We start from the raw sequence: 18,283 nt of genomic DNA, 5'->3' as shown, positions 1-18,283 counted from the left end.
GAACCTGGAAACCAGTCTGGTTCCAGGCCCTCTCTTACCCATCTTCTCCTGCACCTAGCTCCTTGTGACAAAGTGAGCTTGGTCCCCAAGTGCGTCCCTTTTTCTTCTGGCCTCTCTTCTCTTCTTCCTCTCCTTCCTCCTTTGGAAGGACTGAGCTTCGTCCCCACGTTTTACTGCTTTCAGCAGGAGTCACTTCACAAGTGGGAAGAACAGTGGAAAACGGGAAAGAAAAACAGAAACCCAAATTAAAGAATTGGTTCCACACAACATAAAGAGTAGAACATAGGCCAGAAGAGGAATAGTAACAAAAACATCCATTCAGGCTTCTTTCCCTTAATTCTGACCATTTATCAACACAGATCTAACAACCAGATCCCTTCGAAATTAGTGTAGATAGGCTTTACAGCTTTATTCCATTACTCGTTTCTTTTTTAGAACCACCAGCTTGATACCAGACAAGAAAGTGTCACGGTATCCAACACAAACACTACACATTAAATAACGTCCCTTTCATACTTCTAATACATGCTTGTCTGTCTAAGTCTGTTTTATTTATGGGAATACTATTTTCATGACAAGCGCCCTTATTCTTCTTTCCTTCCAACAGTAACTTAATCCACTTCAATAATGTTTCAAAAATCTATTCTGCAAATTAGTATTTTTAAAAATTAACCTGTACACCTAAGGAATGTATTTTCTATATGATCAAACAGCAACATTTAGAGAACTTCAGTAAATAAGGTTTGGACTCCAAAGAACGTGTCTCTAAATGCATACATGCAGGGCACAAGGCATACATTTTGGGATTTTTTTTGTTTGTTTTTTTACAGTCCTGTCCTAGATATGGAATCTTGGCATCTTACCACGCTGACAGACTGCACATTTCTCAAATTCAGTACTACATTGAGCTCCTTACACTGTATGGCCCTGAGTCTGGGAATAATGGTAGGACTTGCAGGAGGGCTGGAGCAGCTACTGATCAAGCTTTTCCTTTTATCCATCGTTGGAGAAGCCTGCACAGTGAATTTATGCTGGAAATCTGAAAAAATACCAAAAGGGAAAAAATAAGAATATTTTAAAAAATCATAACTAAAGCAGAAAGACACAGTTAAAATTCTGCTTTTTTTTAATATAAGGAAAAAAAAATAATTTATGGTAACTCTCAAAGAGCACAATCTACAGGATCTATGTAGAAATGAAGTTTTACAGCTAATTGCTATCCCTCCTTGTACATGCAGTTACTTCAGAGCAGAGATGTATACACACACTCATATCTTCTTACTGTATGTGTGAGATACATACACACGTAGATCCCCATGTGTTCATTGACATTTGTGCCAACGTATATCCCTGGATAAATTCCTTTCACCTTAGCTCTCAGTTTAAGCTAAGCAAAACTACCAGCAAGAAGTGTTTACAGACCTAAAGAACAGCATAGCTAACATGCACATTTTATCATCATTGCTCTTGTGAACAGCCAATCTCTCTCAGAAAACAAATAATTTAGTGTAAGCCATCATCCCTGAGGTAATTCTAAGCCTCAGGTGATTTGCAAAATGCACGCTTTTGTTCTTTTACAAATTTGAATCTCCATACAGAATTTGCAGAAGAAATATTAAGGGTTCAAAACTTTTGAAAATCACCATCTTCACTATTAAGAGTGACTTCCCTGACACCTCACCAACATTTAACATTTCTTCCAGAAGGGTGGTATTCGAGGTCACTTGTGTGTTAATATGAGTTCACACATGAACTAGCAATGTAGGGCTGTAGTCTCACAGCTATCAACATATTTAATAGTTTTTAGATTCCTGCACCAAGAAATCCAGTAGATTATGGTTTCTGCTGCAGCACTATATAAAATATTCCCAGAGCAAGAACCTCCATTGCTTTTTATGTACCTCCTTTATTAAACTGATCGTTTTGAGTATTAAAATGTTAAACTGCATCACCAACATTTTTACCGTGAACCATATAACAGCCATGACTAACAAACACGTAACATCTCAAATTTACTTCCGGCCTTCATACTTGGGAATTTGGGGAATTGTAATTACCAGAGCATCAAATTTAGAGGCATGTTTTTCCCAAAGTACATCCAATACTTCCAAATGTATAAGTATCAGTAGAAAGGAGCTACCAAAGCTACAGGTTCACCTGTTCCTCCCATTCACCTGACACAGCCCAACATCACCAACCTGACGGCAGGCTGATATGATTGCCATCTTTTAACTTGAGCCGATTCCTCTTGAACTTCCCCATGCGTTTCTTCACCCGAGGCTTCTCCTGACACAGCTGGTGGATGATGATGTTGAGCTCCCTTTCCAGGATGTCAATCTCACGTTCTGCCAGTTCCTGTTCCCGCCTCCGTAGCAACTCTTCATGGTTCTTCTGTTCAACAGCAGCACGAGTCAGCTCTTCTTCCCATGTACGCAGCTCCTGCAGGGAGATAAGAAAACAGAAACAAAAAGCTACCTTGTGACCTGTGGGCTAAGACTAACATTACCTATTCTGAAGGAACAGCAGTAATGACTTGCGCTCACAGCACTGCTAGCAACTGCTGTTTAAAGGCTCAGCTGAAACCCAGAAACCAAAAACAATCCTCAAGAACTTCCATGCTTGCCATTCAGGTCCCTTCTTATCCGCATTAAAATTTGGACATCGGCACTTGTGAGGCCACACCTGGAATCCTGTGTCTAGTTCTTTCTGCTACTGGAGACCCCAGAACTAGACATACTGGAGACAGTCCAACGAAGGGCCATGAATGTGATTAAGAGACTGGAGCACCTCTCCTATGAGGAAGGGCTGAGGGAGATGGGACTGTTTATTGCAGCAAAGAGAAAGCTTGGGTGGGGGGAAGGGGGATCTTATCAGTGTATATAAAAACTTGAAGAAGGGGTGCAAAGAAGATAGAGCTGGGCTCTTTTCAGCAGTGTCCAGTGACAGGCAATGGGCGCACACTGCAACACAGGAGATTGCCTCTGAACACTATTTTTACTGTGAGCATTACTGAGCACTGGCACAGGTTGCCCAGAGAGGCTGTGGAGTCCCCCTCCTTGGAGACAGTGGAAAGCCATCTGGACAAGGTCCTGGGCAACTGGCTCCAGGTGGCCCTGACTGAGTACAGGAGTTGAACCACATGACCTCCAGGGGTCCCTCCAACTTCAACCATTCTGTGATTCTGTGAAAAGGCATTGAATCCTAAACTCAATGTAATTGAATCCGAAACTATGCTGGATATCTGTCATGAACAAGTTTACAAGAGCCAGTGGAGAGTACCGTGCACATGGGAACTCATTTTGGAAGATTTATTCGTAACACTGGAAAGAATTAATCATTGCTTTCCTGTGCGGTAAGTATCTATGTTAACTTCAGTATTGCCTTAAACTGTTTAAAAATAACCTTGTCATCTCATGCATCATCAAACAGCAAAAAACAAAGCTCTAACATAAAAATGAATGAAGAAAACATCATCAGGCAGTCATGCCCATCATTTTCCACCAACCATGACTGCTCCTTAGGCATAAAGATGCATAAGGCAAACTTTTTAATCTTTCCCACATTGACAAACTGATCAACAGAAATTGTCCTTGAGATCTCAAAATGTCTTCTCACTGCACTCCTCTCACCACAAGGAGAAAAGAATTCAGCATTCAGAATAATTATCTCCAGCTGGCTAATTCCACTGCAGAAGGTAAAAACTGAAGAATTCAAGTTAAGCTTCAGAGAGATTAGAATTTTTAAAATTTTTCTAATACCACCAATGTTACCTGTCCCATCACCACTCAGACCCTGAGGGTAGCCTAGGTACTACTGTTTGGTCTTCTGCTGTTGGAGTTTCTGGTTTTCAAAAAACTGTACCAACACAGTTACACCACAGGACAACAGCAGCAGGGAAATGCCTACTAGGTATTTTATTTTTCCCCAAAGTTTCTATAATATATGAATAGAAATGTTTTAAGTATTGTTGTAGGGCTTCTCTCCTCTGCCCCAAGGTCTCATTTTCTTTCTCTCTGCTTCCTAAATCCAACTTCTGAGCCCAAATCAAGTTGCCTGCTTAGCACAAATTTATTTTTAGGCAAGAGACAGTGAACTTGAAAAAATATTATTACTTGAGTGATTCCACTGCAGTATTTCATACCAACAAACTGTAATGACAGTCTCATTAAGGACCTTAACATAGGTGCAGCAAGCTGTGCTTCCTGCAAGTATGCTTGAAGACAGCTTTTTTGCTTCTACTCATTGAGGCTGGTCACAATTCCTTTTATTCCTGATAGCATTTTTGTTTCCTGCTATCTACTCAGATGGACTTCAATTATAACAGTTATTGGAGCATTCCCCTGGTAGCACTTGTGTTTATTATACTCAAACCACTTTGGCTGTGCTCAAAACCCGGAAAACACAAATCTGACAGAACAAAAGCTGCAATAGTTGTTAGAGCATATATGCTGAAACTACCCCTCCTACTTTTACTGTTAACGGTTATCATTGGGCTTCTCAGTTAACCGTTTCACTGTTAGCATCTTATCAGATGCATTAAACAATGAAGACAACTCGTCATAGCAGTTTGCATAGTGTATAATGAATGAATGCTCACTACAATATTAGGAAGAGCAGTAGCTCAGGATGCAGATATTCATTTTACTCATGATACCGCCCTTGTGTGCATTATAACCTGCCATTGATTTGGGGACTTATTACAAGCTCCAGTAAAGCACATACAAAATTAACTCTGGGACACACTAACAATGATCCCTGTTTGAATTATGAAATGGGAAAATTATAACACTGAGAGCACAAGCATGGAGCGATTTTTTTCTACTTACCTTTTCTTTGGCTCTGAGCTGATCAAACATCTCTTGAATCTCTTGTTTCCAGTCTTCCTGCAGGGAGTGAAAGGAATCTTTGGGCATTTCAAAGAAACCAGACTCTTCTATGGCGGTGAGGTGGTCTAGGATACTGGCAAAGGAAGGTCGTGAGTGTGGGTCAGGGTTCCAACAATCTAGAATAGGACAAAAACAAGCAACTCTCTTAAGTCTCTTAGTATGGATTTTTGAGAGGATGAGTAGTACTTTACTGATCCCCAGTGGCTAAGAGTGGCATGCACACTACCTGTGTTACCCCATCTCTCCCATTTGCCACCTGCATTGACTATTGTCCCATCATAAGTATGGAATTCATGCTTTCACAATTATACAATACCCAACACCAGTTAAGATCTTGAACTACCTGGTCTCTACGTTCTACTGCAATAACACGCCAAGTAAAATAGATGTAACTTTTTTTACAGAAAGTTACATTTTCAAGCATATATTAGAAATTATAAATAAATTCCTTGAATATTTTGCTTTAAGTTGTATGAGCTCAGAGTGGAGATACCACGCAACACTCTGGCAAACAGTTCTTTTATCACACTTACACTGCAGAGTTAACAGCCATACTGCAGAAGGATATCTATCAGAGTTCTTTCTAATGCCAAACTCTAATACTAAGCTGAGTCATTATGAATCTCTTCCACAGAACTGAAAATCTCTCCTGCAAAGCAGATTAGGCGTAACTTGAGTGCAGATAGGAGCTTCAAGTAAATAATGACTTCAAATAATGCATTTAGATTTTTCTTATTTTTAAGGGTTCTTTATTATTTGAGAGAAAATTGTTTGACTGGGCTTTTTTCTTTTGCTTTTAAGAGAAACCACAGATAAACAAGCTTTTTCATTTACAATCTAATGCAATGACTTACCCAATTACAGAGCTCTAAAAACACAGAATTTAAGGTACTCATTTACCACATGAAGCAACTCAATTAGCAATAGTTCAAAAAGGTACTCCTTTTACAGCGATGGGAATTGAACATTGAAAACAAACGGAAATAGAAAATGGTATGAAGTAACATCTCAAGCTACAAAATCATTAGGAACATGTTTTTAAAAAGCCATTAAGTCAAAACATTTAACTTAATACTTTTGAATAAGAAATTCTTACTCACTCAGTCCTCCCTCTTACTTCACCCTTATCACTACTCCTGCAGAAAACATGACTTTCTCATTCTATATTGTCCCATACCAGCACTTACACAGGTTCAACAAGTATTCTTATTTTCTTTAATACCGCTAGACTCCTGCATGCCAAAATTTGAGCAGAAACTAATAGAAAGACTTAGCGTTCAGGTATATTTCTAGGGAGTACAGCTTTTGTGCATGAATGGAAGAAACTAACACACGGGTCTCTCTCAATATGCTCATACTAGCATTGCTCTAAATGGTCTCTGGATTTAGAGACACACATTACTGCAACGCTAGGCAAGAGTTATAAAAACATTCTAAAGCTTCCCAGACCTTGCAGCTGGAAAAAAGGAAACATTCTTAAGTAAATTTTGGTGATGTCCTAAAAGACATTAATTCATCAGTTTTGTGGATTGAAGTACACCAAGGAGCAGCTGTAATTAAAAAATAACACATCACAAAATTTGTGCAACTGCTGAGGCTTGGTTTTGCAGGTCTTTTCTTTGATTTTATCATTACTGAGATTTTGCATTTGGGACCTTTGGTTTCAAAACTGCTGGTATGAAGATGCTGGTATTTAAGCATCTGATCATGTTCCAGGAGGCATAAGCTGGAACACATTTGTGTTTATGGATTTCAAATTGCTTCTCTTAAAATGGAGAACTGAGGACATTAAAGAGTGCTCTGAAGGTCCCCTGCTGCTGACCAATTAGGAGCAATGGGTGATACAGCTGGACTGTCACTGCCATAATCCCTGCCTCTTTACCCCAGGTTTTAAGCATGGCAAAGCAAACATGACCCAAAGTAAAACAAAATGCTGCCGCCAGCCAAATGCATGAATGAGTGAACAGGATAACTATGCAGGTGGCCCGTGGCTTTTATTTTCCCAGGCCTAGATCTGCCATTATTTGCACTAATGAGGACAGTTGTAACATACAAGTCTTTTCTGTGAAGAGGGAAAGTTCAGCTTTGTTGTCTCTGTGAAGACCACCAGGGCAGTAATTCAAAAGTAAAAGCAGCATTAGGGGAACAAGAGTTCACCCGAGACAGGAAACAGTCTGTTTGAAAAACAGGAAGGGGCAGAAAGTAATTGTTTTCTTGTTCTCTTCTTCCCCCTGCACATGGAGAAGCCAAGCGTTCCAAAGCCACGTGGGTGCTCACCCCTGTGCTGGTGGGTTCAAGCACAGGCCATATGCCCCTACCTGACTTTCCCAATAGAGGGCATTACTTTTAACCCCAGCAGCAGATACCTCACTTATATTTAAGAAATCCAGGGTCCTCCTTTTAGGGAACCAAGTCAAAATAAACTTCCCTGGCACAATATGGAGCTGGTAGTTCCATTAACTCTTTCAGATGCAGTTTCTTGCTCTACATTGCTTCCAAGCTACTACACTTGCAATTCTGCTGCTGTTTACTACCCAGTAGGACATTTCTCTTTTAGCACAACAGTACGTAAAATTTTGTACTTTAACTTAACTGAAGTCTGTAACCTACAGAAAAGAACCAGAGAAGTGCAAAAATACTTTAAAGGAAGAGAAATCCATCAGAAACATTTTCTTGCATAAGTCAAATTCCTTTCTTGGGGCTAAAAACACCACCGGAAGCCACAGAATATCAGTCCTATGTTCAGACTCATTCTTTGCTCACTAAGAATATAAAAACATGTTTGATTTCTCCTTACCTCAGTTTTTCCCTCCTGCCAGATAGGTATAAAAATGTTTATTAAATATAAACACCTGAAAATCCTTGGGAACAGGGGCACTGAAAAAACCACTCAGTGTACTACTGTGAGAGAGGGAAGGAAGGAAGGAAAGAGGGAGGAAGAAACAACTGAAGCTCGGGAGATACCTACATAGTTGCAAAGGCCAGCAGAGCAGATCACATAGATACACCCCAAAAGCTACCTCACGGAATCCTTTTTAGTAACTACAGCAGCTCTGATGACAAACTCCTGTATTTCTCTCATCCTTACGTAGCCCACCTTGGGCATAAACTATCTCCACAGACAAAGCAGAAAATCACATCATTCTGACTGAAAATGTGGGTTGTTTTCAAATGTCAAAGCCACATTTAAACCTTCTCCCAGAAATGTCAGTAGGACAAAATTTCATTCCAAATCAATCTGACACTGCCTAGCAGGACGTTCAAGCCATGAATTTCAAAACAAGCTGAAGACTTCAAACTAGACCAATATATGTGAAGTTTTGGTGTTGGTGAGTCTTCACTACCAGAAAACAAAAAGCTACACGATGACAGCAATAGCCCCCCTTTTCCTATGTAGCCAGTTGATAAAAAATGGCAGGACAATTTCTTTCACATGCTACTCTTGTAACAGAGTAACTGTCACAGCACACTAACAGTCAAGCCTAGCTCCTATAATAACTTGCACCATTGAACAAAGCCATTTGAGAAACCTGTGCTCTTCGGTATCAAAACCAACACAAGGAGGCAATGCTCAACAGCACTCTAGAAACAGCACAAACCATACTCACACCACAGCCGGCTTACCTTCCATGAGTTTGGCAAAAGGCTCTGGACATGTGGAAGGGATGGGAAGGGCAAGTTTATTCATGGCAACACCGTATGCTACTGCAAGACCATCAATTCCTCGGAACGGTACTTCTCCTGTTAGCAGTTCCCAAAGCAGCACACCATAACTAGCAGGGAGAAAACAGAAAAGAGAACAGGTGTTTGACTCCAACACACTCTCTGTTAAGCCACAAGAAAGTACCTGAACCTATGAGGGTAAGTCTGGTACACTGAAGAAACCACAGATTTCTGGACAAGCTCATCATGGCTGCCAAGCTAGTGAAGTGCCTTATTTTACCTGCGTTTTTTTAATAAGACTGAAATAAGATGCCATTTTTGCCTTTTAGGCAAAAATCCTTTTCTCTCTAGAAACTGGGAACAATCTGAAAAACATTAACATAAATCTTTGATAGTAATTTAGCAGATTTCAAAACAGAACCCAGCGAAACTCTCAAAAATGTGAAGGAGGGTTGTGATTTTTAAAAAGAAGTGAAAATTACTTCTTTAGAATTAAGCTTTTCTTAAGATATTCTATGAAATATTAACAATGAAGTTATGGAAATGTTTCCAGGACTGATCTCGCCCAGGCATACGACAAACAACATATCCTCAGAATATTCACTCTGCTTCTAAGAAACCTGAGCCAGAAATGGCTTCTTCATACTTAGTGACCTGACAGTTTTTAATTCCATTGATCTTAATCTCTTCTGAACCCATTTACTGTCCAATATGTTCTGTGGTAGTGAGTTCCACAAATTTCATGATGCACTGCCAAAAAATGCTCCCATGTTCCCAAAAAAATGCTTCCGTGTTTGCTTTGAGCTTGTCACTTAGTAATTTCATTTTCTTCCCTGTAGTTCTTTCAATTCAAGGAAGAGTGAACATATGTTCCCCCTATTAGCTCCTTCCATGCCATCCATGGTTTCACAGACTCCCACTACATCCTGGCTAAATCATCTTTCCAGCCCCCAAAATCCTAATCTAGCCAAATCCTAATCTATAGTTACTCTCATGAACAGAAGCCATTTCATATCTTCCATTGACCTTGACATCTTCTGTACCACCTCATTCCATTTAAACCTTTTATGTCGGAATGACCAAATCACGTAAATCACAGTAACTCAAATATCTTTTTTACCGAATCAGAACAGTAAAATTTAGAGCCCATCACTGTACATGTGAAATTCTCCCGTGGGTACTACTTTGTATTTATTACCATTTCATGTATTTTATCATTCAGTACAGTAAAACTTTTTTCTCAGCTCTCTGCAGTAGATTGATTTTTCTTATCTTGAGTAACTTGGTACCAACAAATGTTACCTACTCATTTACTGTTTTTTCAAATCACTTATGATCATATTGAACACAGAATTCTCCAACCAGAAAACTTATTTATGCCTTTAGTAATTAAGAATTGACCAAGTGATGGGAAACAGACCTACCCTCTTTTCCCACATCAATTTACTCTCTTTAAAGCCCTTTTGACAAAAGATTTTGTTAAAAGTTTTTATAAATCCAAATATAGTATAAGCAATCTTACCACTTGTCCACGTACTCATTAACACCTTCAAGAATTTTAATTTCTTCCACAAGATATGATTTCCTTCTACAAAAGCCAACTCTTTCCCAGATATGCTCACATGTCCACCAGGTCCCTGCTCTTCAGTGCTGTTTCTAACTTTCAGTAGAACTGAAAATCAGACTTGCTGATCCTCAGGAAGTTCTTTTAAAGACCCGCCATCATGTTTGCTGCCTTCCATTTCTCTGGTATTAAGGGAGCTTTAAGGAACAGATTACACAGCACAGCTATTAACTCAGCTGGCGCTCTCATGTTCCTGTAGAAATCTTGGGTGTTACTGTAAATCCCAGCAATTTGTTACCATTCACTTTATCAGTCAGTTTTAACACCTCTGTGGACAGTACTTCAGTATGAAATGTCCTCCAGCTCAGCTCTCTTAAAGAGAAATTTTCAGCTCAAGAAGCCTGTCTTTGGTCCATTCTAGCAGACACAAGTCACTTATTAAGTTTTTTCTGCTATAGCCTCCTTACCTTACTCTTACATTTTGGTCACCTCTGGACCACACATTCTTCTTCAGCGTTCTCACTTGGGCTGCATTTGAAAGCAATTTGTTTGTTGTTATGGTTTTCGCAAGACTCTCCTAAAAATCCTATTAATCTTGAGTGTTTTACATTCAACTTACCACCATGTAAGTCCATGCCTAATTTTCCTCATTTGGATACAGGTTCAACTTTCTGAAGGATGCCTTCCAGTAGCCTCTTCTACATTGCCTCCTTCATTCATTTAAAGTCTTTCCCATGCATTTGCTCTGAGCTTTAATATAGCGTCCTTAAAAGATATCCATGTTGCAAGTTGTTTTTACACAAAACTCCTCAAGATTGTCATTAATCTCCTTGAGATTAAACACTACTGTAACAGACTAATTTTTCTTAATTGCTCTTGCAAAGATACTGAATCTAACTATACATATTTTTGACCACAGTCATATTGTACAATTTTGAAGGCCTCCTAAGCACATCTGAAGACTGAATGAAAAACTGCTTCTCCTCCTAAAAGCTCCCTGAATAGCTACTCCATGAAACAGTAATTTCTGAAGCTAAAAGATTAATGTCTTCTTGTCAAAGCAAGAATTGCCCTATCCATTTGGGAGTAATCAAAATTTTCATTATCACAACCTTATCACAACTCTTGCTATCTCCTCCCCCCTAACATCCTGCCAAGTCTTTAACATTCATTGTAACTGCTGCTACCTTAGTTGGACAGCCTTAATACTACTTTTGCTATTTAAATATGGAACTTCAGTCACTAGGGAATCCACCATTACTGCTAACACAGTTTAATTTATTAAGCAAAATATAACATTTTTCCACCTATACAATATTTTGCATTTTTCCTATGTAATATATACTCTTGAAATCATAATTGATTATTGCTTTCCATCACAGTTCTCAATTTCTTACTGTATCAAGAGCCTCATCCGAAAGAAACAACCAGGAGTTTAAGGATTTCCCATTCTCTTTTTGGCCTCCTAGGATTCATAAGACACTCAAAGCAAATTAATACTGGGCTGAATATATATTTGGCCTGTCTAAATCTGATTGATCGTTCATGTTGCATCCAAACTGAAGAGCGAGTGTTGATATCAAAAGGTAGGAAAAACTGCCAGAGAGTTGTGTTATTACTTCACCACTAGTGCTGGATAAAGCATGTATTAGATATTTCTCTTAATGGAATGGTTAGGAAAGCACTACTGACATGCTCAAAGTATTTCTTCAGCAGGGTAGTTTTTAAAAGACAAAGGAATGGACATATTGGTGTCTTTTCTAAAATGACATTAGAAGTATATACTGCAGGAAAGGTCACTTAGCTTCTCACAAAACTGAATGCCACCTCTTCCTCATGTACTTAACAGTCCCTTGCTGAGAATACTGCTTCCACAGAACTAGGGAAACACTACTTTGTGGCATCTGAACAACAATCATTGCAAGTAATTGAACAGCAAGAGAGGTGCTGAACAGAGTGTTTTCCATTAACTCTCAAGCAAGGCATTGGGAATTACAAAGGAAAAAGCCAGAGACAGAAGAGATTCGTACAAAAAAAAGGCATAGGAAGAGTCATTCTCAACAAGGAGGAAGAAAAATGATCAAGCTCATTTATTTTTCCAGTACCGAGTAGTAATTTTTAGACTGTAATTATGACATGAACCATGTGATACAGGCCATGCGTCCAAGTCAACTGACACTTGTGTGAATAATTAACCATCTCCCAGTGATCCAGTAATCCCTTAAGCCATTTAACATCAGGTTCAATCCTACACGTTGGATTTTCAGGGAGAGGGAGGCTGGAGGTCTGCAGAATTTCACATGTGGTTTTGCCACCTCCCTTGTAAGTCTGTGAACTTAGAAAAAAAAAATACAGTAATTTCTTCCCACTATTATTATTCAATGGCATATGTACCATAGGTTCCTCTTATCCACCTCCCTAGGTTCAGCACTTCCCATGAGAAAGGAACAATCAGGCCAACAAGGAGATCCCCAGCAACCTCAGAAACCAGAATATTACTTTTGTTAAGAAAAAAAAAAAAACTTAATTACATTTTAATGTTTATTAACAGTTAGCATTTTGCATGTTATCAGACTGACAGTTTCAGAGATTGCTTTTCCTGCTTATTTCACAACAGTCAGCTGCCTACACTTCTCCCACATGAGCTTCTACCAATGTTGCTAGTCAACACTTATCTGCTAGGTACTGAAGTGTTGCCAGCGCTTTATTACACACAGAAGACTACAGAAGTGTGCAAGCAGTCAGTTGTAGATGGAAGTGCTTGCCAACACTTGATTCAAATGAAATATTCTAAAGACTGAAGCTCCTACACCCAGCACTGAATGCCTGAAACATCCCAATCTGCTAATCAAATGGTTTTAGGCAGTTCTGGTATTCCATTCCTAAATGAAAATTAAATTCCTAATTATTTCACTGGTCTCAGAGTAGATACAGCTTAAATGCATCTAAATTGAGGAACACGGGGAACTCAGATGAAGGTTGTATGTTGGCTTTATATTCTGCATACCAATCATACTGACAACATGATTGGCTTTTAAGCAGCACAAGTCAAAAATTAAGTGTGCAGCAAACAATAAATACATTTAAGCAGCTAAAGTGACATGGAAATTTGAATTATATGTCTACTAACATTAGCTTGCCGTACAGTGCTGGATAAGCTGCAATCTCTGTGCTTCAACTTCACCCCCCTAAATCCAAAGCGAATATGTAACTCTCCTCTCAAACACATAAACAGATTTACAGGAACTGACATAGCTTCTTTGTCCTCTGTGCAATATAAGCACAAAGTTTCTGTTGTATATCTAAAGCTTGCAGCTGCAGCACAGCAAAATTCATAGCAACAAATTTTCACTAGCAAGATGCACTAAGTACTGTTATTATGAACAAGCTTTACAGTGGCCCAGACCCTGGTGATAGACACTAGCGTGTGGGAGCATTCCTCAGCCTTTTAAGTTCTTTGCCAACCCTCCTTTAGAGTGTGTGTGTGTGGGAAACCAACCAACCAACAACCACCAAACGACCAAAGAAAAGCCCCCACCAAAACCCAAAACAACAGATTAAGTTTTATAAATGGAGCTTAATACATGTTTTGAAAGTAATTTAATGAAGCAGTTATTTATGATAAGACTGACTCAAGAAATTTCAGTCCTGGCAAGCATCGTCATCATCATCTTCACCTGTTTGTGGAGCGAGAACACAAGCATAACAAGATTCTTGTTAAGAGGCTGGGCAACAATTCAGCCAGCAGTATTATTCTAATAAGCCTTAAAGAAAAGGTGTTGAAATAAAAGGGTTTCTGAATGTTAGAGACAGAGACAGCCAATTTTGTTGAAGCCGCAGACTAACTGGAAGGTTGTCTGGCAAAAAAAAAAAAAATCCCTCGACTCCAGTGATTAACCAAGAGGCTGAAGTGGACAAGAGGAGGGGCAAGTCTAATAGAATAAAAAAGTTCACCCTGCTAAGAATTTCAAGTTGCATCGTTGGGCGGGGCCAGGATTTATCAGACATGTCCATGTCTGCTTTTGTAAAATCCAGTGGTTACAATCAATGACAAATTAGTAGTTACCAACCTGACAAGTATTTGTCCTCTCCGTGACATGCCTCAAACACCATGTTCTTTTCAGCTTATTTAAGTATGACTCAAGGTTTTGGTCACCAGAGAGAGAAGGCTTATTCAGAGACAGTATAACAGCGCTCTCAGTGCTGGTGACCCTCTGTTTAAGGAAGAGCACTGAGAGGAACTCATCCTGTTTTCAAGGGAAGACTGGTAACTACAGAAAGAGAAAGCAGGAATCCTAAAAATAGAAATACAGTATACTGAAAAACTAACAAATAATTTAAGTTATTTACAATCCTTAAGTCCTGAAGTGATTCACAGTCCTTAAGTCAATGACCAAACTGGTATTTTTGCACAGGTAGAGAGGCACTTGAGCTACCTTCATGAAAATCACCAACTGACCTATTAAGTCTTATCTTTTTTAAAATTAGGTCATACTGGTACAGAACATCTACTGATCTGTTCACCGTGTGCCTGGATTAGTAAAATTACAATCACAGGGATATTGTTTCCCCCTTCCCTTCTCCCTCTCCCCCAGGTTACCCTTAAAGGCCATTCCTGCCACTGTTTCAGAGAAGCGCAAATTGAGCTTTGAGCTTGACAAGCTGTGTACAAACCAATACTGTCATCATGTGTACAGAAAAGGTGCACAGCCTTGAGATTTTAATTTCTGCCAGACTTTACTCAGAACAAAAGCCTGGCTCTTGCTCAATTCATCTCAGATTAACTACAGAGGCTACCCCATTTAATTACAGAGTCAGAATTTTAACCGCACCATTACTGTGCAAAATAGAAGTTCAGAGGCTTCTCACAGGCAATACATTATCTATTCAGCAAAACTGGATAAGAAATATGAAAATCCCCACACCAAATCTCTGCCATAATAGCCAGGCAATTCTGCCAGCTGGAATATTTCTTTATCCTGACAGATTTCACAGCATGCACACATTTGTGTGGGAGCATTACTGGCCAGCAACAGAATCTTACTGCTCTAAAGACAAAGTCCCCCTGACATTTCAATACCTCTCTCCCCACAGGAAAAACAAAATTCCATCTACTTCATCTGCTTCAGATGTTCAGTACTAATTCTGTCACACAACATCCAGAAGAATGACTGTCCTGGAGCTATTTACTGAATTCTGGATTTACTAATTCACTTAATGGTTGTATTCAAACTCAATTTGTGGAAGTCTATGGGCCAACCATTACACTACTTCCCACCAAAGTAGCTCCTACTGTCAGAAATCCAAGTGTATGAATGGAACAGACAATATATACATGCAAATTACTACTTATGGATTATATGCTCACATGGACCTAGAGAAGAGTTTTATTATTTTATGTGAAAGACTAGAAGGGTGAAAATAATTAATAAGATTATTATGAAAGCGAAAAACATTGTATTCAGGCTGAAACTGCATGGGGAATTTGATTAAGGACAGTGTGCTCTTGTATATATACATCAGTGACAGATTACTACCAAAACATAAAATATTCTTACTGTTGGTAAAAGAGTGAAGTAGTAGTAATTTTAAGTACTTCACAGATTATTTTATGGCCTTTGATTACATCAGCCAATAGTCAAATAAGCACAAAAAGTTTGTTTTAGATAAAGCAAAAGGAACTGGGATTATGAATCCTAGGATAATCTGAATGTAAATTTATAGAACAACAAAAATTTAGAGGCATGCAGGAGCTGGTCCACCACCTTCTACAGTAACAAGCATAATTAATACAATGTAGTCTGAGAGTCTGACAGATAGAAAGCTGGTGGATAAAGTTTTCTTAAGACCTGAATTTTAATATTTGGTTCACCATTACTCATTGTTAAACATAAAAGAGGTTTCCTGGTAGGTCTAGTTACTCTTTAGTATCCAATCACTTAATACCAAATCAATACCTCCACACATCGCTGCCTTTGGAGAACATGGAAGAGCGGATGACCTCAGGAGCCATCCAGGCATATGTCCCAGCTGCGCTCATTTTGGTAGTTTTATGCCATTCCCTGGCCAAGCCGAAATCCGTGATCTTCAATATCTTGTTGCTCAGATCTCCGTTTTCCACCTTTTCGAGTATCAGTACTGGAGAGAAGGGGGGGGAATAAAAGGTATGCAGAGTAAAGCTAGTATTTAGGCAAAAGAGATCCTCCTGGACACCTCCCATATTTCAAGATTCCCCCTGACTTTTAGTTATTCAAACATACCACACTCTGTTACAAGTTACTTCAGGCTGATCCCTTCATCTGAGAAGTTAACAGCTGTTGAGCAAATAACTTCAAATTTAACCAAAATACCAAGCCCCAGAGAACAAATACATAACAACAAAATTATTTAATATAGTGCCTAGTGTCATTCTGTAAAATAATTCTCTGCCAAGAGGAAGTGAACCACTGTAACTTCTAGAAATCCAGATAAGGGAAGACGTTTCCTAATTAATCCTCTCTTAGCAAGCCAGTAATAGCACCTTTTTCTTCAACTGCTTAGAGGACTTTTTTTTTTTTTTAAATCCAGATACACACACAGGCTGGATATACCCTTCATGTAAATATGTTAGGAGTGGAACCTCTATGTACACAGACTTTTTTTTTTTAAGTCACAATTAAAAAAAAGATTGACAATCAGTATCAACATGCCCAATTCAAGACTTCATATGCACCACCATGGTATAGGATCCGTCCTCCATCATTATGAAACTATTTTTTTAGCTAAGCTGCCAAAGTTTCTACCATGTTTCAGTGGCAAAGAAGTCTACACCCAAGAACTGTAAAACAAAAAAACCACCAAACCAAAAAAAAACCCACCTTGAGGCAGAACTCAAGAATGCTTTGGTATAAGACACATATTCCTCTTTACCCAGAAAGAGGTACTGTCACACTGCTGTGAAATGGGTGTAAACCAGAGGCCAGAAGTCTCCACTCTGCTTTAGCAGCACCTCATTATCCTCTTTATCTTAATGTAAAGTGACTGTTTTTAATGTCATTGCAGGCACAGGTTCTTAGAAAACAAGAGGGCTTTTTTCCCCTTCCATGTATGTGAGTGTGAATTACAAAAAAAATAACCCACTCAACGAAACAGTCATGGATCATAGCAAAACCTATAAAAGGCAAAAGCATTGCAAAAATTACAACACACAAAAATCATCTTCAGGGCCATTTTTAGCAGTCCATGAAAGGACTCAAGTATGAGTCTCAAACTAACACAGCTGCTTTTTTTTTTTTTTGGGGGGGTGGTGGTTGTGGGTGGAATCTTACATTCATTCTCATACTTCCCTCCAATAATCAAAATGGGATTTTCCATGAAAGAAGAGCCAAGTGTTATTTTAACCCTTCTGCATAATAAGTAATACACGTCTAAACGTTAAAATATTGCATTACTTTTATTAAAGAAACAAATTGTCTGTTCTCCGAAAATTAAAAAAAAAAAATCAGCTACCCTTTCTACAAAGCTTCAGAATTACAAAACATTACTTCATTAAATGTTTTTGTGGGCCAACTCAAGTTGTGCATGAGCTAGGCTCCTGGTTAAGCTCCTGGTTCTTTCTTCTTTTGGAAAATTCCTTTCTAACATTACTGAATGCTCCATTTTCCTAAATGCAGAGGAAGGAGGAATTTGAGGCCTGGGGTTACCATTCTCTTTATCTGGGCAAAAGCATAAGTATTTTTAGAGCCACAATTCAGTATGGAATGGAACCACCACAAGAAACAAAGGTACAGAAGAAGGCTTCCTTTGTGCCTCTTCTTCTAGTAAGCCTAGGTTTTTTCCTTCTTTCTAGCCGATGAAGAACTGTTAAGAGAAATTGCTAACAAGTCGCTCATTGATTGCAAGAGTGAAAAACCTCCTAGAATATACATACTAAGTTTCTTCTTCTAGTATGTACCCAGTCTGCCTAAAGAGCTGGCAAAATAATAAAGTCTCATTTTAAATTTAAATGAAGTAATATATAGATATACAGTGAAGTTGTAAAGGTAAAGTAAAATTTTAAACAAGAAAACATGGGTTTGGGGGTTTTTTGCTTCTCTCCAGAAGCACAACAAGCAACAAGCAAACTTGTTGTTCACAAGGTAGATCCTATTCTGTCTGAATGAGCTCAGTAGCAGGACAGAGAGCCAGATAT

The 18,283-nt window shown here is 38.8% G+C and overlaps 1 protein-coding gene across 3 annotated transcripts in view; it reads right to left on the bottom strand.

The window, feature by feature from the left end:
- Positions 1 to 18,283, bottom strand: part of MAP3K9 (mitogen-activated protein kinase kinase kinase 9) — a 62,165-nt gene that overhangs the window by 18,125 nt on the left and 25,757 nt on the right. For all 3 annotated transcript variants that reach the window (XM_075105755.1, XM_075105756.1, XM_075105757.1), the window contains 6 exons: positions 16,071 to 16,251; positions 8,511 to 8,659; positions 4,827 to 5,002; positions 2,199 to 2,439; positions 917 to 1,039; positions 39 to 192 (listed from right to left, as the gene is read on the bottom strand). In XM_075105755.1, coding sequence (XP_074961856.1) covers positions 39 to 192; positions 917 to 1,039; positions 2,199 to 2,439; positions 4,827 to 5,002; positions 8,511 to 8,659; positions 16,071 to 16,251 — 1,024 coding nt within the window. The remainder of the gene's footprint in view (positions 1 to 38; positions 193 to 916; positions 1,040 to 2,198; positions 2,440 to 4,826; positions 5,003 to 8,510; positions 8,660 to 16,070; positions 16,252 to 18,283) is intronic.

Source organism: Phalacrocorax aristotelis, chromosome 10 (genome assembly GCF_949628215.1).
Source record: "Phalacrocorax aristotelis chromosome 10, bGulAri2.1, whole genome shotgun sequence".
NCBI classification, from domain to species: domain Eukaryota; kingdom Metazoa; phylum Chordata; class Aves; order Suliformes; family Phalacrocoracidae; genus Phalacrocorax; species Phalacrocorax aristotelis.
The sequence above is the reverse complement of the archived record's forward strand: the minus strand, read 5'-3'. Positions and strand labels throughout refer to the sequence as shown.